Genomic DNA, 27,668 nt, shown 5'->3' on the forward strand with positions numbered 1-27,668 from the left:
ATGTAAGAAATAATACGTAAAAAAGACTAAAAAATACTGCATAGTTTCCTAGGAACGCGAAGCGAGACGGCCATCTCTGTCGGCGCGGACTGTACTAAGACCACATTACATGACCTACGCATTACAGTGTCTCCACTACGTTCACATGATATCATCCACAATCCTCACATTACGTCCCACACCAACACCATACCAGTGTTCCAGCACGCTGGTGCCTTGCACACAGAGCCATTGACTGTAGAGTTTGTGTGTGGAGGGGGTCACACCAAATCTACAAGTCAAACTCACAAACTCAGGAAGGAAACCGTTTCCGTTAGCAACATGTTCCGCCAATTGACATTATCCTGAGGAAAGAGACCCTTCTGTTCACTTCACACACACTGTTTATAACAGTGCCATTACACTGGTAAAACATGCAGTACCTAAATACCAGAAAGATAGATAACCAGAAGCAACATTACTTCCAAGTCCTTTACCTCTTTGAGTTTGTAGTCATCAGTGAGGTAGAGGGCAGAGTCTGGACAGATGACATCATCCATTCCAGCACAGTCTGTGTTATCCAGCGCGTCCTTTATCTTTCCCTCACTCCCTCTGTCTCTCTCACTCCCCCCCCCCTCTCTCTCCCCCTCTACCACACACCTAGTTAGTGGGTCAGTATGAGCCGGTTCACATGAAACCTAGCATCACTCAAAACCAAAGCTAACCCTGCCACACAGAGAGAACAGTTATCACAGTTATCCCTCTACCCATGCCTCTCTCTCTCTCTCTCTCTCTCTCCCTCTTCACAGGGCTTCCAGAGTACAATGGACAGCGGTAAAACCCCTTTATACCCTCCCTTCAATCCTCTGGGCGGTCAGAGAGAGAGAGGGAGGGAGAGAGAGGCAGGGAAAGAGAGGGAGGGAGAGAGAGGGAGGGAGAGAGAGAGGCAGGGAGAGAGAGAGAGAGAGGGAGGGAGAGAGGGAGAGAGGCAGGGAGAGAGAGAGAGAGAGAGGGAGGGAGAGAGGCAGGGAGAGAGAGAGAGAGAGAGAGAGAGAGAGAGAGAGAGAGAGAGAGAGAGAGAGAGAGAGAGAGAGAGAGAGAGAGAGAGAGAGAGAGAGAGGGAGGGAGGGAGAGAGGCAGGGAGAGAGAGAGGCAGGGAGAGAGAGAGGCAGGGAGAGAGAGAGGCAGGGAGAGAGAGGGCAGGGAGAGAGAGAGGCAGGGAGAGAGGCAGGGAGAGAGGCAGGGAGAGAGAGAGGGAGAGAGAGAGGGAGAGAGGCAGGGAGAGAGAGAGGGAGAGAGGCAGGGAGGGAGAGAGGGCACACACTGGTGTTTTTCCCGCTCTCACACCCTAATGTGTGGACAGCTGATGCTCCTGGGAGCAGTTTGGAAAGCGTCACCTCAGTGTTGGTGTGTGTGAGTGACTGAGTGAGTGTGTGTGTGTGTGTGAGGGAATGGGTGAGTGAGTGTGTGTGTGTGGGAATGAGTGTGTGTGAGTGAGTGCGTGTGTGTAGTTAGGCCTACATATTTGAGTTAGCATGTCAGTGTATGTTTTTGGGTCTGTGTGTATGACTGACAAGGAGACTGAGGCCAGAGGGAGTTGTGTTCCCTCACAGTCAAGGTAAAAACAGAGCAGACCCTGATCCAAAACCCCTCAAATAAAGCCAGTAGAAGAAATACAACTACACAGAAACACAACACACACAAACCCCAAGTGTACAGGATCTGTGCACACTCTGTTTGTGTGTGTGTTTGTGTGTGTGTTTGTGTGTGTGTCAGGGTTGGGGTCAATTCAGGAAGTACACAGAACTTCCAGTTCTAATTTTCTTTGGAAAATGGAAAGAAATTGAAAATGTGGAATTCGAATTTGGTTTACTTTCTGAATTGACTGGATTTGAAATAGAATTGACCCCAACCCTGGTGTGTGTGTGTGTGTGTGTGTGTGTGTGTGTGTGTGTGTGTGTGTGTGTGTGTGTGTGTGTGTGTGTGTGTGTGTGTGTGTGTGTGTGTGTGTGTGTGTGTGTGTGTGTGTGTGTGTGTGTGTGCTGCCTACATTTCCTCTCACAAACCTCACACACAAAGGAAAGAACTTCCCCTAAATGATTCCCCACTCTCATACGTAACTATCTCCCTCTCCCAGGTGCTGACTGACCTCCTGTATCCATTAAGTCACAGCGAAGGGAGGGATAGAGGGATGGAAGGAGGGATAACAGTTCTATAAAAAGCTAATTAATGTGGCGCTCCGGACCGTGGAGAGATTAGTCAGGTTAAAAACCCATATAGAACACGAGCTGAATGTCATTCTTCAATTTGTTACATTTTCAATCTCATCTCTCCACCGTGTGTAATGATCTCATCTTACTGAGACTCACACATCGGTCACAGCAGATTAGACTACCTTTAATTCACTCACTCAGAGCATCAGGACAAAGAGCAGGATAACTACTAAAACTAGCAGGAACACTAGAAAAACATGACAAAGTGCCATAGTCTAATGATAGAGAAAGGCTGGAGGAGGAAAAGAGAGGTGATGAGAAGGGAGCGAGGGAGGATGAATATAAAGTGATACTGATGGTGATGGTGAGTCACAACGTCTCTTCTGCTGCACACACACACACACACACACACATTCAGGCACGCATGCACGCACACACACACAATAGGGGACAATAAGGGATTCTACATCGCAACATGAAACAGTTTGAATTCTCTTTGAAGAACTGTGTGATGTACACCAGTGGAATAATGTATCAGCATGATAGCATGCATTATAACACACACACACACACACACACACACACACACACACACACACACACACACACACACACACACACACACACACACACACACACACACACACACACACACACACACACACACACACACACACACACACACAGAAGCAAATTAATTTTGTGCACACAAGCACACAGATACGTTCACACACACACACGCACGCAAACAGAAACCCACAGGAACACAGGGCTGGATAACAGGATATGGAGTGAGTCTGATTCAGTGCTGATCCCAGGGGATTATGGGTAAAGCAGAAGTACTTATCTGGCCATCTCCTATATCCGCCTACACTGGGACCTGGACAATACAACACACACACACAGTCACATGCAGACAAACACACTCCCAGTAGTGCTGAGGGCTGTATATTGGTAAACACTGAACCCTTCTGAACCCTCCACATCATGAACTGAGAATGCCCAGGTTCTGTGATCCATTAGTGAGGCTGACCTCATACTAGTGGTGATAGCACCTCATCGCTGACTCAAAGAGGGGGAGGAGGTAGAGGGGGAGGGAGGGACAGGGGGAGGTAGAGGGGGACAGGGGGAGGGGGAGGGAGGTAGAGGGGAGGGAGGGACAGGGGGAGTTAGAGGGGGAGGGAGGTAGAGGGGGAGGGAGGTAGAGGGGAGGGAGGGATAGAGGGGAGGGAGGGACGGGGGGAGGGAGGATGAGGGGAGGGGGTGGGAGGGACAGGGGGAGGAAGACAAAGGTAACACAGGGACGATCGTGACTAGAAAGGATAAAAACACAGATCACACACAGATTATTCTCCCATTACGTCAGTCTCAGCTCAAGGTCAAAGCATTCTCTCTCTCTCCTTCAGGACAGCATAGATAGAGCAACAGAATGAATAGAAGAAGATATCAAAGAACATAGACACATCTAGTGAATCTAGTGAATTCCTCTAAAAGTTACTATTTCTGCTGTTGACAATGTTTCAATTGTGAGGTCAGCTGAGCTCGAGAGGAAGAGAGAGAGGAAGAGAAGTTCATTGTTCCAGTAGAATAGAGGGGCCTGTGGGAGAGAAGGCTCCTGGCACCTCCAGTAGGCCTGGGATCCAAGTTTCCAGCCATAGAGGAGACGGGCAACGTGTGTGTGTGTGTGTGTGTGTGTGTGTGTGTGTGTGTGTGTGTGTGTGTGTGTGTGTGTGTGTGTGTGTGTGTGTGTGTGTGTGTGTGTGTGTGTGTGTGTGTGTGTGTGTGTGTGTGTGTGTGTGTGTGTGTGTGTGTGTGAGTTTATTGCCCCACATTTCCAAGTGAATTTAAAGTTTGACCACAACAAGAAAGACTCTGATCTGTTTTTATTTTGGGACACGGAGAAAAGAATGCTGCTGTCATAGCAACCCAGTGCATTTCTCCATGGCAATGGCCTGTGCTCCAAACAAATTGTGTTTGGAAAAAGGAGCAGGGGCCCAGTGGGAAGTCTGTTAACAAACAACCCCCCCACACACACACAAGGGTGTGTGTGTCTCTTGTGACTGCAGCGTTCTCTTTCTAGTCTGAGACACAGTATCTTCCCCATCATAGACAATGTACTATCAGATCAATGTACTATGAGATTCAGTAGCGGTATATCTCCTCAGCATTAATAATTCATCAGCCATCAGCCCACACAGTGGAACACACACCGCAGACAACGTTTCATATGATCAACTGCTCTACAGCATACTATACGTTGCTCTCTCCCTCTGAGAACCACACCTTAGACACCACCACCACCACCCCCCGTCCCCTCTGAGAACCACACCTTAGACACCACCACCACCACCCCCCGTCCCCTCTGAGAACCACACCTTAGACACCACCACCACCACCTCCCGTCCCCTCTGAGAACCACACCTTAGACACCACCACCACCTCCCGTCCCCTCTGAGAACCACACCTTAGACACCACCACCACCACCACCTCCCGTCCCCTCTGAGAACCACACCTTAGACACCACCACCACCACCCCCCGTCCCCTCTGAGAACCACACCTTAGACACCACCACCACCAACCAAACAGAGACAGACACAAGAGAAGAGACAACCACTCCCTGTCCCCTCTCCCCTTCCTTCCTCTCCTATGTCCTCTTCCCACTTTCTCTCATCTACCCTCTCACGCCATCTCCCTTTTCCCCTTCTCCACCCACTCCTCTCATCTCTCTTTTCCCTCTTCTCCACCCACTCTCTCTCTCTCTCTCTCTCTCTCTCTCTCTCTCTCTCTCTCTCTCTCTCTCTCTCTCTCTCTCTCTCTCTCTCTCTCTCTCTCTCTCTCTCTCTCTCTCTCTCTCTCTCTCTCTCTCTCTCTCTCTCTCTCTCCTCTCTCTCTTGCTCTTCTGCTCTTCCTTGCCCGACTCTCTCTCTCAAACACATGCACACACACATACACCAGGCACACACTGCAGTCAGGACTGAGATGATCTGAATCAATCAAAGAGCTCTCTGATCCCACACACACACGCAGAGACAGTGCTGTTACCCAGGGAGCTGGCCCAGTAGATATGGTAACCGGAGCTCCAGGGCACTTGGCTCCGGTCATGAGGCCCAGGATGGCACCCTGACGCTGGGGTGATACATCTCCCCATCACCCCTGCCCTGGAGCTACTGCTGGGAGAAACATGGTCTCATAGCTAGCCTGATCCACCCAGCTCACTGGGGCGTTTCACACACACACACACACACAATAACTAAGGCCAAGGGACATATTATCATTATTGAGTATCCGTGTGTGTGTGTGTGTATGAAGAAGGGAGTTGCATGGGGTTATGGAGTCTGCAGATGCGGTATCTCCATTCCCCCATTACTGCCTTGACCTGACAGTTATGTAATCGTGGGTCAAACAGTAACTTCATTGGTTACCTGCAGATCAGTGTGTGATCCTATTGGCTAATGGCCCCTGACATTGTAAAGGAACTTCCTCCTTGTACAGTGAGATAAATCCAGAACAAAACCAGTCATAAAAAACATTGCAGGGGAGCACAACAAGACACCACCACCACCACCTCCCGTCCCCTCTGAGAACCACACCTTAGACACCACAACCACCACCCCCCGTCCCCTCTGAGAAGCACACCTTAGACACCACCACCACCACCACCACCACCTCCCGTCCCCTCTGAGAACCACACCTTAGACACCACCACCACCACCTCCCGTCCCCTCTGAGAACCGCACCTTAGACACCACCACCTCCCGTCCCCTCTGAGAACCACACCTTAGACACCACCACCTCCCGTCCCCTCTGAGAACCACACCTTAGACACCACCACCACCACCACCTCCCGTCCCCTCTGAGAAGCACACCTTAGACACCACCACCACCACCACCACCACCTCCCGTCCCCTCTGAGAACCACACCTTAGACACCACCACCACCACCTCCCGTCCCCTCTGAGAACCGCACCTTAGACACCACCACCTCCCGTCCCCTCTGAGAACCACACCTTAGACACCACCACCTCCCGTCCCCTCTGAGAACCACACCTTAGACACCACCACCCCCCGTCCCCTCTGAGAACCGCACCTTAGACACCACCACCACCCCACGTCCCCTCTGAGAACCACACCTTAGACACCACCACCACCCCCCGTCCCCTCTGAGAACCACACCTTAGACACCACCACCACCCCCGTCCCCTCTGAGAACCACACCTTAGACACCACCACCACCTCCCGTCCCCTCTGAGAACCACACCTTAGACACCACCACCCCCGTCCCCTCTGAGAACCACACCTTAGACACCACCACCCCCCGTCCCCTCTGAGAACCACACCTTAGACACCACCACCACCACCACCTCCCCCCCTCTGAGAACCACACCTTAGACACCACCACCACCCCCGTCCCCTCTGAGAACCACACCTTAGACACCACCACCACCTCCCGTCCCCTCTGAGAACCACACCTTAGACACCACCACCACCACCCCCCGTCCCCTCTGAGAACCACACCTTAGACACCACCACCACCACCTCCCGTCCCTCTGAGAACCACACCTTAGACACCACCACCACCTCCCGTCCCCTCTGAGAACCACACCTTAGACACCACCACCCCCCGTCCCCTCTGAGAACCACACCTTAGACACCACCACCACCACCACCTCCCGTCCCCTCTGAGAACCACACCTTAGACACTACCACCACCACCTCCCCCCGTCCCCTCTGAGAACCACACCTTAGACACCACCACCCCCGTCCCCTCTGAGAACCACACCTTAGACACCACCACCACCACCCCCCGTCCCCTCTGAGAACCGCACCTTAGACACCACCACCACCTCCCGTCCCCTCTGAGAACCACACCTTAGACACCACCACCACCACCACCACCTCCCGTCCCCTCTGAGAACCACACCTTAGACACCACCACCACCACCACCACCTCCCGTCCCCTCTGAGAACCACACCTTAGACACCACCACCACCACCACCTCCCGTCCACTCTGAGAACCACACCTTAGACACCACCACCACCACCACCACCACCTCCCGTCCCCTCTGAGAACCACACCTTAGACACCACCACCACCCCCCGTCCCCTCTGAGAACCACACCTTAGACACCACCACCACCACCCCCCGTCCCCTCTGAGAACCGCACCTTAGACACCACCACCACCACCACCTCCCGTCCCCTCTGAGAACCACACCTTAGACACCACCACCCCCACCACCTCCCGTCCCCTCTGAGAACCACACCTGAGACACCACCACCTCCCGTCCCCTCTGAGAACCGCACCTTAGACACCACCACCACCACCCCCCGTCCCCTCTGAGAACCGCACCTTAGACACCACCACCACCACCACCTCCCGTCCCCTCTGAGAACCGCACCTTAGACACCACCACCACCACCACCTCCCGTCCCCTCTGAGAACCACACCTTAGACACCACCACCTCCCGTCCCCTCTGAGAACCACACCTTAGACACCACCACCTCCCGTCCCCTCTGAGAACCACACCTTAGACACCACCACTCCCGTCCCCTCTGAGAACCACACCTTAGACACCACCACCACCACCTCCCGTCCCCTCTGAGAACCACACCGTAGACACCACCACCACCACCACCCGCGTCCCCTCTGAGAACCACACCTTAGACACTACCACCACCACCCCCCGTCCCCTCTGAGAACCACACCTTAGACACCACCACCCCCCGTCCCCTCTGAGAACCACACCTTAGACACCACCACCACCACCCCCGTCCCCTCTGAGAACCGCACCTTAGACACCACCACCACCACCTCCCGTCCCCTCTGAGAACCACACCTTAGACACCACCACCACCTCCGTCCCCTCTGAGAACCACACCTTAGACACCACCACCCCGTCCCCTCTGAGAACCACACCTTAGACACCACCACCACCACCACCTCCCGTCCCCTCTGAGAACCACACACCTTAGACACTACCACCACCACCACCCCCGTCCCCTCTGAGAACCACACCTTAGACACCACCACCCCCGTCCCCTCTGAGAACCACACCTTAGACACCACCACCACCATCCCCCGTCCCCTCTGAGAACCGCACCTTAGACACCACCACCACCCCCCGTCCCCTCTGAGAACCACACCTTAGACACCACCACCACCACCTCCCGTCCCCTCTGAGAACCACACCTTAGACACCACCACCACCACCACCTCCCGTCCCCTCTGAGAACCACACCTTAGACACCACCACCACCACCACCACCTCCCGTCCCCTCTGAGAACCACACCTTAGACACCACCACCACCACCTCCCGTCCCCTCTGAGAACCACACCTTAGACACCACCACCTCCCGTCCCCTCTGAGAACCACACCTTAGACACCACCACCACCACCCCCCGTCCCCTCTGAGAACCACACCTTAGACACCACCACCACCACCCCCCATCCCCTCTGAGAACCACACCTTAGACACCACCACCACCACCACCACCACCTCCCGTCCCCTCTGAGAACCACACCTTAGACACCACCACCACCACCACCTCCCGTCCCCTCTGAGAACCACACCTTAGACACCACCACCACCTCCCGTCCCCTCTGAGAACCACACCTTAGACACCACCACCACCACCACCTCCCGTCCCCTCTGAGAACCACACCTTAGACACCACCACCACCACCCCCCGTCCCCTCTGAGAACCACACCTTAGACACCACCACCACCAACCAAACAGAGACAGACACAAGAGAAGAGACAACCACTCCCTGTCCCCTCTCCCCTTCCTTCCTCTCCTATGTCCTCTTCCCACTTTCTCTCATCTACCCTCTCACGCCATCTCCCTTTTCCCCTTCTCCACCCACTCCTCTCTCTCTCTCTCTCTCTCTCCCTCTCTCTCTCTCTCTCTCTCTCTCGTGTGATGGGGCTAGTGGGAGGGGCGCTGGTGGTTGCCTGGTAACCAGTCTAATTGAGGGGTCTCTAGAGTGTTAGTGTTATCAGAGTTTGGGCCCCCTGTTCTGTTCCAGACTGCCTTCTCTTTCTATTCTATCACTCATTCGCTCTTTCTCTCTAACAGTTCCTCTGCCCCTCTCTTCCTCTGTCCATATATTTGTTATTGAACTTTTATTTAATCATAGGAGCCCAATTGAGACCAGAGCCTCATTCTAAATGGTTCCCTGAGAACAAACAATTCACAAATCAACGCGATAATAAAACAGAACAACATGAACTAGATACAGCAGTTACAGATACACTCCATTTCAACAACGCCAATCAATTATTACTATCCATCCAAAACACTTGTGAACCTCAGTGAACTCCTCCCTCATCAGCGTTGGAAACGGCCCTGTTGGCACCGCGGACTCAAGACGGCGGCGTTGAAACTAAAGGCTGATTTACAAAGGTCAGTGGAGACACGGGGGACCTCGAGAGTTAACCAACCCTGTGAGTAGGCTTGGTGCTTCATATTTTGATACTTTAGTGGAGAAGTGAGATATGTTGAGATAAGAAGTTTGTGCAGCAGAGCTTTGGAAACAAAAAAGGAGACATCTCCAGGAATTTATAGAGGTCCAGCCAACCTGCTGTTAAAGGATGCAGTGATGAGTATTAAACCTGTCTCCTATGATAAAGCAAAGCGCGATATGGTACAATGCATCCGAGGGTTTTAGAGCTTTAGAGTGGTTGTGGCTGAATTCTGATAAACGCGTCACCTGTACAACCTGCTTCCTGTTGCTGGATAGACAGTATCTCTCCTTTCCATCCCTCTTTCTTTCTGTCTCACCACTAGTCCTTTTGATCTTCAGCACCTCTCTTTCTCTCTCTCTCTTTCTGCTCTCCATCGCTCTTCATTTCTGTTTGTATCGTTTTCTAATCGTGTGCCACTCTCATCTCTCGTTTTTAATCTCTCGGCCTATTCCTCCTACTCTGTTTCTTGTTCATGTTTTTCTGTTTTAATTCTGCAGAGTCCCTCTGGTTTCTCTTGTCTCTGTTCCCCCTCTGTTCCCCCTCTGTTCCCCCTCTGTTCCCCCTCTGTTCCCCCTCTGTTCCCCCTCTGTTCCCCTCCATTTCTTCATCTAGCTTTTATTTCCAAATAAACATGGCGTACTTACTGAGGAAATCCTTATCCCATTATACAACACGCACGCACCCACACACACACCCACACACACACACACACACACACACACACACACACACACACACACACACACACACACACACACACACACACACACACACACACACACACACACACACACACACACACACACACACACACGCACACACACGCACACACACACCCCTGTGTTGTGAGCCTCATTGGGGATTAACAATGCATAACAGATAAATATGCCATGTTAGAAGCAGTGCGTCTGATCACTGCTCTAAGGATAAAACCCCCATAGGCAACTAAACTGACTGTGGATCAGCTCTTAGCTCAGTGTGTAACGTCATGTGATGATCAATAGAGCAGATCAGAGCAGCTGTGGATAGGCCTTCACTGGCCAGTATGGTTTCTTACAATACCAGGGACAATCAGAGGAGAAGAGAGGAATGGTCCACACACACACACGCACACGCACACACACACAGCTCTTCATCTATACTCTCTTCCTCCTCCCTCTCTACTCCTTCCTCTCCTTCTCCACCTCCTTCTATGAATATCTTTCTCTTCTAAAACTATCTTGTTTTTAACCACCACCTCATTCCTTTTTCCACCTCCTCTATTCTTCCTCAATCACATTCTCCTCTTTTTCAAATCCTTCTCTTCCTCCCTTTTTCCTCTCCCTTCATCCAAGACCCACATTCTCCCCCTCTACTCCTCCTCCACCTCCTCCTCCTCCTCACCCCCCCCCCTCCTCCTTCTCCTCCCCCTCCTCCTCCTCCTCCTCCTCCTCCTCCTCCTCCTCATCCTCCTCCTCCTCCTGTTTCACCTCCTTCTTTGTTGCACCCCTCTATCATCTCCATTTGATTTTTACATCTACGTCCTTTCCTCCTCCCCCTCCTCCTCCTCCTCCTCCTCCTCCCCCTCCTCCTCCTCCCCTTCTCCTCCCTCTCCCTCCTCCTCACCCCCCTCCTCCTCCCCCTCCTCCTCCTCATCCCCCTCCTCCTCCTCCTCCTCCTCCTGTTTCACCTCCTTCTTTGTTGCACCCCTCTATCATCTCCATTTGATTTTTACATCTACGTCCTTACCTCCTCCCCCTCCTCCTCCTCTCCCTCCTCCTCACCCCCCTCCTCCTCCCCCTCCTCCTCCTCCTCCCCCTCCTCCTCCCTGCATTACAACAGCCATGCCGTCTTTATTCTTGCTATGAGGAAAGTAAAGCTCAAGTGATGTACTGCACTACTTGAACGCTGCACTCATCTAATCATTCCTCCCATTCCTCATTAAGTAAAGTGGGACACTTCTGTCGCAGTCTGGAGGTGCCATTTCCAACCCACCCGCCCACGCACTCTCACATCGCACAGACAGACAGACAGACAGACAGACAGACAGACAGACAGACAGACAGACAGACAGACAGACAGACAGACAGACAGACAGACAGACAGACAGACAGACAGACAGACAGACAGACAGACAGACAGACAGACAGACACCCTTCCCAGACATCTATTGATCAGGCTCAGCCCAGGGGAAAGAGGGGAGGAGGGACATTATTCCCTGAAGTCAAATGTGCGCTTAGCAACCGCCCTAGTCATCCACTTCCCAAACCCATCCCATCATACAAACACCAAACCCCACTGGGATGTGCCTGACAGCCATGACAAACAAACCCCTGCAAGATACGACAATCACTAATGACAGTCAGTCAGTATTACATGATGGAAACCTTTGGGAATACACACATGCATACCAGTCCTACTGCAGTATCTTCTCCCCGGGAGGGGCAAGCTCAACCACAGAGCAGTGAAGCCCTGACCTGCCTGCCTGCTCCACAACAGCTAACATAACACATCCTCTACTACACTAACAGCGTTCAGTCTAGCCTCAGCGCTCGTCCCAGCTAGCCTTAGTCAGTGTCCTGTCTTACCTGGTGAGAACAGTTTTCCTGGTGAACCATCCTTCAAAGCATCCTAGACAGGTGCAGGCTGGCTGCGCCTCGGGAATGACACCGGGAATGGGATTGGGTGAGTATTCCCAAAACTGCTGCAGTTTGCTGGCGAGGAGAGGGGGGAGAGAAACAGCCCAGTCCCAATCCGGACAGAGAGACCAGAGAGAGAAAGAGACTGACTGTATGTCTGTGTTCTGGTCTCACGCTCTACTGATCCTGCTGCTACTGATATAGCTGCTCCTCTCCTCTGTTGTGTCCTCTCTCTCCTTTTCTCTCTTTCACTCTGTCTGTCTGTCTGTCTGTCTGTCTGTCTGTCTGTCTGTCTGTCTGAGAGAAGGGTAGGATCTGATCACTTCTTTTCCAAAAGAGAGGGAAAGGTAGGGTGGGAGAGAACGAAAAACAGGGAGGGGAGTGAGAAAGAGGAGGAGAAACAGAAAGGGAGAGTGAATCTGTGGCCGTCTCTCTCCCTGCCGGGAACGGGGGAGGGGCAGAGTGACTCATTACAGACACAGTCAGCCAATGGGGTGGTAGGACAGGGAGGGGGAGACAGGGGGGCGGACTGCGGGATCAGAGGGGGAGGTGGCCTTCCGCTGGCCTACAGAGGTGGAAACGTCCCACAGAGAGAGAGAAAAGAAAGGGGGAGGAGGGGGAGAGAAAAGAAGCAAGGGGGAAGAGAGAGGGGAGGAAGAGAAGTGACTCCCACACCAAACACCTTTCATCTCAATCTCTAAATCTTCTCTAAGTGCTATGACACTATCTTAATACTGTTATCTATGACCTAATTACAGTATTTTGGGGATATCAGAAGTCTGCATGGTGCCTTTAAAAACAGAATAATGTTTGAATGTATGGCTAACTGCAAACAGAACATCATGTTCATATTCACAGGTTTTCACTACTTGTGAACAGTTGACTATTTTCTCGGCATTGGTGTGTATGACTATAACAGGATATACGTGTCTGTTTGGGGGCGTAGCTCCTTTCCTCTCTGTCCCTCTTCCGGTCCCCCTGTGGTACAGGATTATAATCTGTCTGGAACAGATGGCCTCTCTATAATCCACCAGCAGGGAACCCTGGATGAACTCTTCTCTCTCCACCGTTCCCTCTATCCCTCCAAAATGACATAACAATAACGAGGCTATATACAGGGGGTACCGGTACTGAGTCAATGAGGGGGCGGGGGGGGGGGGGGGTACAGGTTAGTCGAGGTCATTTGTACATGTAGGTAGGGGTAAAGTGACTATGCATAGATACTAAACAGCGAGTAGCAGCAGTCAATGTAAATAGTCTGGATGGACATTTGATGAATTGTTCAGCAGTCTTAAGTCTTTTGAGTCTTTTGGACCTAGACTTGGCACTCCGTCACCGCTTGCCGTGCAGTAGCAGAGAAAACAGTCTATTACTTGGTTGACTGGAGTCTTTGACCATTATTTTGGGACTTCCTTTGACACCGCCTTGTATATCGATCCTGGATGGCAGGAAGCTTGGTCCCAGTGATGTATTGGGCCGTACGGACTACCCTTTGTAGCCATAACAGGCGGTGATGCAACCGGTCAGGATGCTCTCGATGGTGTAGCTGTTGAACTTTTTGAGGATCTGGGGACACATGCCAAATCTTTTCAGTCTCCAGAGGGGGAAGAGGTGTTGTGGTGCCCTCTCACGACTGTCTTGGTGTGTTTGGACCATGATAGTTTGTTGGTGAGGTTGACAAGAAGGAACTTGAAACTCTCAACCCGCTCCACTACAGTCCCAAACGATGTTAATGGGGGCCTGTTCGCACCCTCCTTTTCCTGTAGTCCATGATCATCTCCTTTGTCTTGATCACATTGAGGGAGAAGATATTACCATTTTTAATGTCCCGTTGGTAGGATACTCTTAACCGTAGATCATCCAGTTTATTCTCCAGTGATTGCACGTTGGCCAATAGAACCAATGGTAGTGGTGATTTACTCACTCTTCTCTGAATCCTCACAAGGCACCCCGACCTTCTCCCTCTGTATCTCCACATTTTCTTCACGCAAATGACAGGGATTTGTGCCTGGTCTCCGGAAAGCAGTATATCCTTCGCATCGAACTCATTAAAGAAAAACTCTTCATCCAGTTGAGTAATCGCTGCTCTGATGTCCAGAAGCTTTTTTTGGTCATAAGAGACGGTAGCAGCAACTTTATGTACAAAATAAGTTACAAACAATATGAAAAAACAAACAAAATAGCCATTATCGTCGCCATTATCATCACCATTATCTTCGCCACTATCTTGCAGAGTATTCAACAAATCTTCTAGATCAAAGTATATTCTTTTTGTATTGGTAGTCCATGATGAAATGACAGCTTGGCTACTGTGTGGAAGGACAGAACACTCTCCAACCATCCATCAATCTCTCTCTCCCTCCATCCAATGACCTCTCTCTCCCTCCCTCCATCCTCTCTCCGGTCAGAGATAGACAGATGTCTCCCACACCGTATGCCCTCGCTGGTATGTGATTGAGAGATCGCTCTTTCTGTCTGTTATTGATCTCTATTGGGTAATGGTGCCGTTTACCGACAAGCCCAGTCCAGTGTTTGATAACCTGGAAGTAGATGGATGTTGTTCCTGGTCTGATCTGAGTGGCCAGGCTCTGGAGCGTTGACTATGGTCTGGAAGGGTCAACAGGGTTAACAGTGGCCCTCTGGGCTTACAGTAGAAAGTCCAATATGACAGAATAGAGAGGAACACTACATACTACAGCTGCATTGAGGAAGGATCCAGTGTTTCACTAGTACTAACCATCAGCATTTTACTACCTCCCTTTCTAGAATAACTACACTAATAAAACACAGTGGGAATACACACACACACACACACACACACACACACACACACACACACACACACACACACACACACACACACACACACACACACACACACACACACACACACACACACACACACACACACACACACACACACACACACACACACACACACACACACACACACACACACACACGCGCGCAACAGACAAATAGACAAACTCAAACAAGCGCGCTCCCTGAGCTATGGTTTGATATGAGAGGACCCAGCCCCCAACTCTCTCTCCTCCATCGCCATGGTAGCAGACACTTCCTGCTGACCTCCAGTTGGTTGTCAAGGTTTCGTGAATCTGAATCAAGGGCAAGGTGGACACACAAGAGCACATCCACACACACATGAGACCGTTAACACACATATGCATACACACACACGTACGCATGAATGCACGCGGGTGACCAGACGCACACACACCACATGAGGTTGGTGGGACCTTAATTGGGGAGAACGGCTCATAGTAATAGCTGGAATGGAATAGGTGGAATGGAATAGGTGGAATGGAATAGGTGGAATGGAATAGGTGGAATGGAATAGGTGGAATGGAATAGGTGGAATGGAATAGGTGGAATGGAATAGGTGGAATGGAATAGGTGGAATGGTATCAAATACGTCAAACAAGTCTTTGATACCCTTCCATTTGCTTCGTTGAGAGGATAGAGCCAGTTGCCTCTAGCTGATCCCAGGTCAGATCTGACCTCGTTGAGGGCCCTATGACATAAAACTGTGGACCAGATGAGAGGATAGAGCCAGTTGCCTCTAGCTGATCCCAGGTCAGATCTGACCTCGTTGAGGGCCCTATGACATAAAACTGTGGACCAGATGAGAGGATAGAGCCAGTTGCCTCTAGCTGATCCCAGGTCAGATCTGACCTGATTGAGGGCCCTATGACATAAAACTGTGGACCAGATGAGAGGATAGAGCCAGTTGCCTCTAGCTGATCCCAGGTCAGATCTGACCTGATTGAGGGCCCTATGACATAAAACTGTGGACCAGATGAGAGGATAGAGCCAGTTGCCTCTAGCTGATCCCAGGTCAGATCTGACCTGATTGAGGGCCCTATGACATAAAACTGTGGACCAGATGAGAGGATAGAGCCAGTTGCCTCTAGCTGATCCCAGGTCAGATCTGACCTGATTGAGGGCCCTATGACATAAAACTGTGGACCAGATGAGAGGATAGAGCCAGTTGCCTCTAGCTGATCCCAGGTCAGATCTGACCTCGTTGAGGGCCCTATGACATAAAACTGTGGACCAGATGAGAGGATAGAGCCAGTTGCCTCTAGCTGATCCCAGGTCAGATCTGACCTGATTGAGGGCCCTATGACATAAAACTGTGGACCAGATGAGAGGATAGAGCCAGTTGCCTCTAGCTGATCCCAGGTCAGATCTGACCTGATTGAGGGCCCTATGACATAAAACTGTGGACCAGATGAGAGTATAGAGCCAGTTGCCTCTATTTTTTCCTCAATAGCAGTCGTGGGTTCGTTAGGTTGTTAGTCGTGGGCTACAGGGTTTGCTTTGGGAGATTCTCATTTGGGCAAAAGACCTCAACTCCTCCGTCCTGAAAACCGATAAATGATTGAGTGGTCGAGGAGAGTGTTTTGTATAGTCAGTCTGTATAGCCTGGGTGCCAGTCTGTCAGAATGGCTCTTTCCGGTCAACAGGCTGTATAGCCATGTTGAGGCTGTGTCACGGCTACAGTGCATCTGCTCTGTGTGTTCAGTGTGGCAGTAACAGACGAAGCTCTCCCTATGTGGCTACCACCCTCATATACATGCTATCACACACATGGAGGGAGAGGACGAAAGAACAGACACAGTCACAGAGAGAGAGAGAGAGAGAGAGAGAGAGAGAGAGAGAGAGAGAGAGAGAGAGAGAGAGAGAGAGAGAGAGAGAGAGAGAGAGAGAGAGAGAGATAGTTAGTTAGTTAGTTAGTTAGTTAGTTAGTTAGTTAGTTAGTTAGTTAGTTAGTTAGTTAGTTAGTTAGTTAGTTAGTTAGTTAGTTAGTATTATTTTTGTATATTGGTGGGTATTTCTTTCCTTATCTTTTTCCCCCCAATTGTTTTCAATCATAGGCATTTAATACCATTGACAGCCATTACAAATAACCATCCCACAATAGTTAAGTGGGAGTTTAAAGGTTCAAAGGTCTCCCAGACTACCCGCCACACCTCCCCCAGAACACCCTTTGAGTTGTTGATGTTTTAACCCTGTAACCATGCGGAATTAACCCTGTAACCAAGCGGAATTAACCCTGTAACCACGCGGAAATTAACCCTGTAACCACGCGGAATTAACCCTGTAACCATGCGGAATTAACCCTGCGGAATAAACCCTGTAACCACGCAGAATTAACCCTGTAACCACGCGGAATAAACCCTGTAACCACGCAGAATTAACCCTGTAACCACGCGGAATTAACCCTGTAGCCACGCGGAATTAACCCTGTAACCATGCGGAATTAACCCTGCGGAATAAACCCTGTAACCACGCAGAATTAACCCTGTAACCACGCGGAATAAACCCTGTAACCACGCAGAATTAACCCTGTAACCACGCGGAATTAACCCTGTAGCCACGCGGAATTAACCCTGTAGCCACGCGGAATTAACCCTGTAGCCACGCGGAATTAACCCTGTAGCCACACGGAATTAACCCTGTAGCCACGCGGAATTAACCCTGTAACCATGCAGAATTAACCCTGCGGAATAAACCCTGTAACCACGCAGAATTAACCCTGTAACCACGCGGAATAAACCCTGTAACCACGCGGAATAAACCCTGTAACCACGCAGAATTAACCCTGTAGCCACGCGGAATTAACCCTGTAGCCACGCGGAATTAACCCTGTAGCCACGCGGAATTAACCCTGTAGCCACGCGGAATTAACCCTGTAGCCACGCGGAATTAAACCTGTAGCCACGCGGAATTAACCCTGTAGCCACGCGGAATTAACCCTGTAGCCACGCGGAATTAACCCTGTAGCCACGTGGAATTAACCCTGTAGCCACGTGGAATTAACCCTGTAGCCACGCGGAATTAACCCTGTAGCCACGCGGAATTAACCCTGTAGCCACGCGGAATTAACCCTGTAGCCACACGGAATTAACCCTGTAACCACACGGAATTAACCCTGTAACCACGCGGAATTAACCCTGTAACCACACAGAATTAACCCTGTAGCCACGCGGAATTAACCCTGTAGCCACGCGGAATTAACCCTGTAGCCACACGGAATTAACCCTGTAGCCACGCAGAATTAACCCTGTAACCACGCAGAATAAATGCGTAAAAAATAGACAAAGGAAAACCAAGAGATCTTGTTGAGAGAGATATACAGAAAGACAGGGATAGAAAACATCTCCTGAGTTTGTGTGTAAAAAAAGAACACCGTCTCTTTAAAGAGTTGCCCTGCGCTAGCAAGGAATTCTGGCCGGGATAGTGTCTGTGTGTGTTTGCTCTGAACAGGACTTTTATTTTTAGCCTGGTATAAACAGACCCAGTTGGGAGCCCCTGCCTAGTGCCTGGTTCTCAGGCCACCTCAGCTCAGCGACACACACGCACGCACGCACGCACGCACGCACGCACACACACACACACACACACACACACACACACACACACACACACACACACACACACACACACACACACACACACACACACACACACACACACACACACACACACACACACACACACACACACACACACACACACACACACACACACACACACACACTGTTACTCTGTAATCTAACACAGACAACCCAACCAATTCACCAGCACCACAGCGATCCACTGACTATGTACAGACTCAATGAGTATAGCCTTGCTATTGAGAAAGGCCGCCGTAGGCAGACCTGGCTCTCAAGAGAAGACAGGCTGTGTGAACACTGCCCACAAAATTAGCTGCACTTCCTAACCTCCTGCCCAATGTATGACCATATTAGAGACACACATTTCCCTCAGATTACACAGAAAACAAACCCGATTTTGCTAAACTCCCATATCTATTGGGTGAAATAACAGTGTGCCATCACAGCAGCAAGATTTGTGACCTGTTACCAGAAGAAAGGGTCAACCAGTGAAGAACAAACACAATTGTAAATACAACCCATATTTATGCTTATTTATTTTCCCTTGTGTACTTGAACCATTTGTACATCGTTACAACACTGTATATATACATAATATGACATTTGTAATGTCTTTATTCTTTTGGAACTTCTGTGAGTGTAATGTTTACTGTTCATTTTTATTGTTTATTTCACTTTTGTATATTATCCACTTGCTTTGGCAATGTTAACGTATGTTTCCCATACCAATAAAGGCCTTACATTGAATTGAATTGAGATGGGGGGGGGGGGAATGGGGGCAGAGAGAGAGAACAAACACACACAAACCACTGTGCCTGACTCTGCCCTTTGTTCTGGTGTAATACCCACTGACAGCAAGGTGATGGATGGCTGTTTCAACTCTCTCTTTCAACTAAAACCATGCTGCTATTCTCTCCCTCTGCTTTTCTCTTTCATTTCCATGCTATAAAGCTATAGGGCCTTGCTCTTTCTCTCTTTCATATTTTGTGATGTTGATCTATGGTACCTCCCCCTCTCTTTCAAGCTGTAAAACAGTACGTACTCTCTCTCTCTCTCTCTCTCTCTCTCTCTCTCTCTCTCTCTCTCTTCTTACCCTACAATCTTCTCCCCCGTCTCTCTCTCTCTCTCTCTCTCTCTCTCTCTCTCTCTCTCTCTCTCTCTCTCTCTCTCTCTCTCTCTCTCTCTCTCTCTCTCTCTCTCTCTCTCGTTTGGTTTGCAGTAACTGTGCAGAAGCTGTAAAGCAGCTCTTAACGGCAACATAAATCCCCATTTCCTCCGCACTATGCTCTGCCACTCACAGCCCCTCCACCCTTTCATCCTCCCAGCCCACATTTTCTTAGGGGGAGAGGGGGAGGCGGGAGAGGCAGAGAAACTGGTCTCCTGCTCTATTCTGCTTGTTCTGAGAACAATGGGCCGTAATGTACCCTGACAGTTTGAGGAAAAAGACAATTAGCCGGGAACAGGACTGGGAGAAAGGGGGAGACAGGGAGGGCAGAGAAAACAGTACACTTGGCTGTCCCCATAGGATAACCCTTTAGGATAACCCTACTTATACAGTAGGGTGGTCTAGTTACAATACATTGGGTCTAGGGTAGGTGAGTGGTTAATAAAAAGTAGGCATTTCTCTGTTGGGTATGCTGCTAGTTTGTACTGTATATCTACATTTAGACTTATAAGTGAACAACTCCACACCTCCCTACTCTCTCTAGGAGCTCAGTGACTCACAGTGACTAAATCAGAGGAAGGGTGTGAGTGTGTGTGTGTGTGTATGCGCACGCTGAGACACTGATGGAATGTGTAGCTCTGGGCTCTCCTTTTCCAGCACAGTAATTGGCTGTCCGTCCATCTCTACCCACACTCCCCATGTCTCCAGCGTTGCAATCTCCCTCCACACCGACCGGGCCTCCACACTGCAGCTGGCTCGCCTAGATGACATCACACCATCACCCACACAGGAGAGGACATACCATTCCTCTCAGGGTCAGGTGTAGGGATTGTCCTGCTCTACCCTGACCTTCAACCCTACGCTGTATGTCTGGTCACAGACATCTGGTAGCGTCAGAGGCTACACAGCTAGACTCATCTCTAAAGGTGGCCTAGACTTGGGTCTAACTGCTTATCCAGCTGATATAACCATTCATCTAGCTAGGCCATGTGGTGTACACTGAACTGATGCCCTGGGAGATAGATTGAATGTAGAAGGAAGGGAAGACCAGTCAAGCTGTATGAGTGTGTGTCATTAATAAATGGGGTCATCGAGACCGCCACTGATAGCACTGCACTTTGAAATCTATTGCCAGCAGGTGTGATTGTTTGTGTGTTTCCTGTGCCAGTCCTGTCTAGCCGCTTACACCAGACCCAAACCTGATGACTCGGAAACTTTCCTGCAACTTTTTTGTTTCCATGTGTTGTTCTATTTGTGTGTGTGTGTGTGTGTGTGTGTGTGTGTGTGTGTGTGTGTGTGTGTGTGTGTGTGTGTGTGTGTGTGTGTGTGTGTGTGTGTGTGTGTGTGTGTGTGTGTGTGTGTGTGTGTGTGTGTGTGTGTGTGTGTTTGTATGTGTGTGTGTGTATGTAAAGGATTCTCTCCCTCTTTCTGCGGTGTATGTGAATGGGGTTATACTATATATTGTATCAGTGAAAGTTTGTATGTAAATGTCAGGTCCAGATGTGTGGCTGTGATGTCAGACACATGGTCATGTTAGAACAGCTGGACCACAGCACAGTTCCCCACCCACTGACTCCAACACTCTTTGACCACACACAGAGCTGACCACACTCGAGAGCCAACGCCATTAGCACCAGACAAACAAAGTCATTGGGACACAGTCTAAGTCTGCCTTGTTGCTGCCAGGTGGTTTAGTCCTCAAGCACATTTCCTCCACCACAAGACAACACTGCTCCAGGCCAACAGCTAAATCAGACCCCTCGCTGAACAGAACATCCCTCTGATTGTATCCACTGCAAAGTCATGACTGTCAGGCAGACGGAACAGGGAAGAGGGGACTGACTATTTCACCGCAGAGTCACAAAGTATTGGTTCAAACTGCATCTTAGTCAGGTCAAAGCCTCTCAGATGGAAACATCACATGGTAGTAATGTAGTCGTAATATAGTGCAGGCAGGTATGATGGGAAGACAGGGATGGCTTCTGAGTAAGACAGAGAGAGACAACAGTCCGAGTCCCAGCTAGTAATACCACATCATGGCTGGGATCATCCCCCTCTCCTTTCCTCCGCTCCAGACCAGAACACACCTGCCCTTTGTTAGACGCCACATAGCAGACAGTCCTGGAGAAAAAAAGACACCCCTCTGGCTACTGAAAGGCACGAGGCCGTTCTCTGTGCTGGGTCGATGGTGAAACACACAGTTCACTCTGGGTATGTACTATGGAACGATGGGCTGTATCATCCCTGAAGTGGGTCTATGAGAGAGAAATACCTGCAGTCCTTTACAAAGAAACTATATGGAAAAATCCATATTCTTGTACACAAATATCTAAAGAACAAGTTATAACCCAAAGTACAAAGTTTATAGGCCTTTTTGCCTTTTGGTAGACCGTCATTGTACATAAGAATGTGTTCTAATCTGACTTGCCTAGTTAAATAAAGGTTTAAAAATATATATATATACTAAGTTGACCACCTCTGATATGAGAGGTGGACATGTTCCTTTACCTGAGTGTACTGTGTACTGTGTTTACCTGAGTGTACTATGTACTGTGTTTACCTGAGTGTACTGTGTACCGTGTTTACCTGAGTGTACTGTGTGTACTGTGTACTGTGTTTACCTGAGTGTACTGTGTACCGTGTTTACCTGAGTGTACTGTGTGTACTGTGTACTGTGTTTACCTGAGTGTACTGTGTACTGTGTTTACCTGAGTGTACTGCCCAACTTGCTGTGTGGAATCCAAGGTTGAGCTGCAAACTCCTCCACTAATAAAAAAAACTATCTTCCAGCTGCTGGTGATCTATATACTAAGTTGACCACCTCTGATATGAGAGGTGGACATGTTCCTTTACCTGAGTGTACTGTGTGTACTGTGTACTGTGTTTACCTGAGTGTACTGTGTACCGTGTTTACCTGAGTGTACTGTGTGTACTGTGTACTGTGTTTACCTGAGTGTACTGTGTACTGTGTTTACCTGAGTGTACTGTGTACTGTGTTTACCTGAGTGTACTGCCCAACTTGCTGTGTGGAATCCAAGGTTGAGCTGCAAACTCCTCCACTAATAAAAAAAACTATCTTCCAGCTGCTGGTGATCTCTCAGAGGAAAAGTAGAGAAAAAGCAGAACCTTGAAGCAGTAAGATAAACATCTGTAGAACGACAGCAGGAGAGAGGGAAAACGGTCCGACTTTAAAGCCTGGACAGTACTGTCTGCTCACAGCGCGTGTGTTTGAGAGCTGTGTAGGAGGCCGGGCATGCTGGAGCGGGTACTGACACACACAGGCGGGTTAGGTAGAGTCATAGACGCTTGGGGGCTGAACCAGTCACCTGTTCATAGCCCTGCCCACCCCTAACCCCCTAACCCCCCCTAGTCCTGGTCTGGAACTATCCCTTCTTCCCACCCTCCCTCAGGTCCCAGCCTATCCACACTCTGCTGCCCCATCTCTCTATACCACTTCATCTCTCTCTCTCTATCAGTTTAACCCTCTCCTCACTATCACTCTTCCCAGTCTTCCTCCAACTTCCATTCTGTCTTTTTTCCCCCTCTCCATCTTTCCTCCTACTCTATCATCATTCCCTATATCCTCTATGACTGCTTGTGATTATATATATCCTCTATGACTGCTTGTGATTATATATATCCTCTATGACTGCTTGTGGTTCTATATATCCTCTATGACTGCTTGTGGTTCTATATATCCTCTATGACTTCTTGTGGTTCTATATATCCTCTATGACTGCTTGTGGTTCTATATATCCTCTATGACTGCTTGTGGTTCTATATATCCTCTATGACTGCTTGTAATTATATATATCCTCTATGACTGCTTGTGGTTCTATATATCCTCTATGACTGCTTGTGGTTCTATATATCCTCTATGACTGCTTGTAATTATATATATCCTCTATGACTGCTTGTGGTTCTATATATCCTCTTTGACTGCTTGTGGTTCTATATATCCTCTATGACTGCTTGTGGTTCTATATATCCTCTATGACTGCTTGTGGTTCTATATATCCTCTATGACTGCTTGTGGTTCTATATATCCTCTATGACTGCTTGTGGTTCTATATATCCTCTATGACTGCTTGTGGTTCTATATATCCTCTATGACTGCTTGTGGTTCTATATATCCTCTATGACTGCCTGTGGTTCTATATATCCTCTATGACTGCTTGTGGTTCTATATATCCTCTATGACTGCTTGTGGTTCTATATATCCTCTATGACTGCTTGTGGTTCTATATATCCTCTATGACTGCTTGTGGTTCTATATATCCTCTATGACTGCTTGTAATTATATATATCCTCTATGACTGCTTGTGGTTCTATATATCCTCTATGACTGCTTGTAATTATATATATCCTCTATGACTGCTTCTGGTTCTATATATCCTCTATGAATGCTTGTGGTTCTATATATCCTCTATGACTGCTTGTGATTATATATCCTCTATGACTGCTTGTGGTTCTATATATCCTCTATGAATGCTTGTGGTTCTATATATCCTCTATGACTGCTTGTGGTTCTATATATCCTCTATGACTGCTTGTAATTATATATATCCTCTATGACTGCTTGTGGTTCTATATATCCTCTATGACTGCTTGTGGTTCTATATATCCTCTATGAATGCTTGTGGTTCTATATATCCTCTATGACTGCTTGTGGTTCTATATATCCTCTATGACTGCTTGTGGTTCTATATATCCTCTATGACTGCTTGTGGTTCTATATATCCGCTATGACTGCTTGTGGTTCTATATATCCTCTATGACTGCTTGTGGTTCTATATATCCTCTATGACTGCTTGTGGTTCTATATATCCTCTATGACTGCTTGTGGTTCTATATATCCTCTATGACTGCTTGTGGTTCTATATATCCTCTATGACTGCTTGTGGTTCTATATATCCTCTATGACTGCTTGTGGTTCTATATATCCTCTATGACTGCTTGTAATTATATATATCCTCTATGACTGCTTGTGGTTCTATATATCCTCTATGACTGCTTGTAATTATATATATCCTCTATGACTGCTTGTGGTTCTATATATCCTCTATGACAGCTTGTGATTATATATATCCTCTATGACTGCTTGTGGTTCTATATATCCTCTATGACTGCTTGTGGTTCTATATATCCTCTATGACTGCTTGTAATTATATATATCCTCTATGACTGCTTGTGGGCCTATATATGCTCTATGACTGCTTGTAATTATATATATACTCTATGACTGCTTATGGTTCTATATATCCTCTATGACTGCTTGTGATTATATATCCTCTATGACTGCTTGTGGTTCTATATATCCTCTATGACTGCTTGTGGTTCTATATATCTTCTATGACTGCTTGTGGTTCTATATATCCTCTATGACTGCTTGTGGTTCTATATATCCTCTATGACTGCTTGTGGTTCTATATATCCTCTATGACTGCTTGTGGTTCTATATATCCTCTATGACTGCTTGTAATTATATATATCCTCTATGACTGCTTGTGGTTCTATATATCCTCTATGACTGCTTGTAATTATATATATCCTCTATGACTGCTTGTGGTTCTATATATCCTCTATGACAGCTTGTGATTATATATATCCTCTATGACTGCTTGTGGTTCTATATATCCTCTATGACTGCTTGTAATTATATATATCCTCTATGACTGCTTGTGGTTCTATATATCCTCTATGACTGCTTGTAATTATATATATCCTCTATGACTGCTTGTGGTTCTATATATCCTCTATGACAGCTTGTGATTATATATATCCTCTATGACTGCTTGTGGTTCTATATATCCTCTATGACTGCTTGTGGTTCTATATATCCTCTATGACTGCTTGTAATTATATATATCCTCTATGACTGCTTGTGGGCCTATATATGCTCTATGACTGCTTGTAATTATATATATACTCTATGACTGCTTATGGTTCTATATATCCTCTATGACTGCTTGTGATTATATATCCTCTATGACTGCTTGTGGTTCTATATATCTTCTATGACTGCTTGTGGTTCTATATATCCTCTATGACTGCTTGTGGTTCTAAATATCCTCTATGACAGCTTGTAATTATATATATCCTCTATGACTGCTTGTGGTTCTATATATCCTCTATGACTGCTTGTAATTATATATATCCTCTATGACTGCTTATGGTTCTATATATCCTCTATGACTGCTTGTGATTATATATCCTCTATGACTGCTTGTGGTTCTATATATCCTCTATGACTGCTTGTGATTATATATCTTCTATGACTGCTTGTGGTTCTATATATCCTCTATGACTGCTTGTGGTTCTATATATCCTCTATGACTGCTTGTAATTATATATATCCTCTATGACTTCGCGCTTCGCTCCCGCAGGTAGTATAACTTTTTACATTTCATTATATTTCATTATAGCACAACGGTTTGATTTGTCTAATCTTAGCAATTTCTTCTCAGCTAGCTACATAGCCGTCTTTGTATCAAAGATAATTGCGTAATTATCGTATTTCGCCGTCCTAACGTAGTCTTCACTAGCCAGCTAGCTAACGTCCACTGATTAGCTGCACTGGAGAAACTATTACACTCAACTGAACGACTTGATCAGTGTAGTGTTAGCTAGCTACATAGCTTTCTTTGCTGTCTTCGTATCTTCGTTCCAAGATAATTGTGTTGTTTAGGTTTAGAGTGTGTAGTCTTAGAGTGATTATCTTAATTTACCGAGGTTAGCTAGCTAGCTATTTGTCGTCCTTAACGTAGGAGAATCTGCTAGCTAGCCAACGCTAGCCAACGTCTTCTGAATAGAACTCAACAACCCGGTCGCATTCACAGGTAGTATCACATTTTCATTTCATTTCATTACAGTACAACGGTTTGATTTGTTTGATCGTAGCTAGCTACATAGCTAGCTACATAGCCGTCTTTGTATCAAAGATAATTGTGTAGTCTAGAGCGATTTTCTAGGTTAGCTAGCCAGCTATTGTCGTTCTTTTAACGCAACGTAACGTAAACAACACTACTAGCTAGCCAGCTAGCCCCCGAATAGCAGCACTGTAGAAACTATTACACTCAACGGAACGACTTGATTAGTGTAGTGTCAACAACGCACCCACTGCCAGCTAGCCTACTTCAGCAGTACTTCAGCAGTACTGTATCATTTTAATCATTTTAGTCAATAAGATTCTTGCTACGTAGCTTAACTTTCTGAACATTCGAGACGTGTAGTCCACTTGTCATTCCAATCTCCTTTGCATTAGCGTAGCCTCTTCTGTAGCCTGTTAACTATGTGTCTGTTTATCCCTGTTCTCTCCTCTCTGCACAGACCATACAAACGCTCCACACCGCGTGGCCGCGGCCACCCTAATCTGGTGGTCCCAGTGCGCACGACCCACGTGGAGTTCCAGGTCTCCGGTAGCCTCTGGAATTGCCGATCTGCGGTCAACAAGGCAGAGTTCATCTCAGCCTATGCCTCCCTCCAGTCCCTCGACTTCTTGGCACTAACGGAAACATGGATCACCACAGACAACACTGCTACTCCTACTGCTCTCTCTTCGTCCGCCCACGTGTTCTTGCACACCCCGAGAGTTTCTGGTCAGCGGGATGGTGGCACCGGGATCCTCATCTCTCCCAAGTGGTCATTCTCTCTTTCTCCCCTTACCCATCTGTCTATCGCCTCCTTTGAATTCCATGCTGTCACAGTTACCAGCCCTTTCAAGCTTAACATCCTTATCATTTATCGCCCTCCAGGTTCCCTCGGAGAGTTCATCAATGAGCTTGATGCCTTGATAAGCTC

At 48.3% G+C, this 27,668-nt stretch overlaps 1 protein-coding gene across 3 annotated transcripts in view; it reads right to left on the bottom strand.

Moving 5' to 3' along the window:
* LOC123992852 (schwannomin-interacting protein 1) overlaps positions 1–27,668 on the bottom strand; it is a 67,962-nt gene that overhangs the window by 19,613 nt on the left and 20,681 nt on the right. The window contains exon 1 of one of the 3 annotated variants that reach the window (XM_046294422.1): positions 12,231–12,592. The exons of 1 other annotated variant lie outside the window; for it this stretch is intronic. In XM_046294422.1, the coding sequence (XP_046150378.1) occupies positions 12,231–12,260 (30 nt within the window). In that variant the 5' untranslated portion in view covers positions 12,261–12,592. Of the gene's footprint in view, positions 1–476; positions 745–12,230; positions 12,593–27,668 lie in introns of those variants that run through there. One more of the 3 variants, XM_046294421.1, reaches the window with a different exon arrangement.

The sequence above is a fragment of the Oncorhynchus gorbuscha genome, linkage group LG13 (assembly GCF_021184085.1).
Source record: "Oncorhynchus gorbuscha isolate QuinsamMale2020 ecotype Even-year linkage group LG13, OgorEven_v1.0, whole genome shotgun sequence".
Classification (NCBI taxonomy): domain Eukaryota; kingdom Metazoa; phylum Chordata; class Actinopteri; order Salmoniformes; family Salmonidae; genus Oncorhynchus; species Oncorhynchus gorbuscha.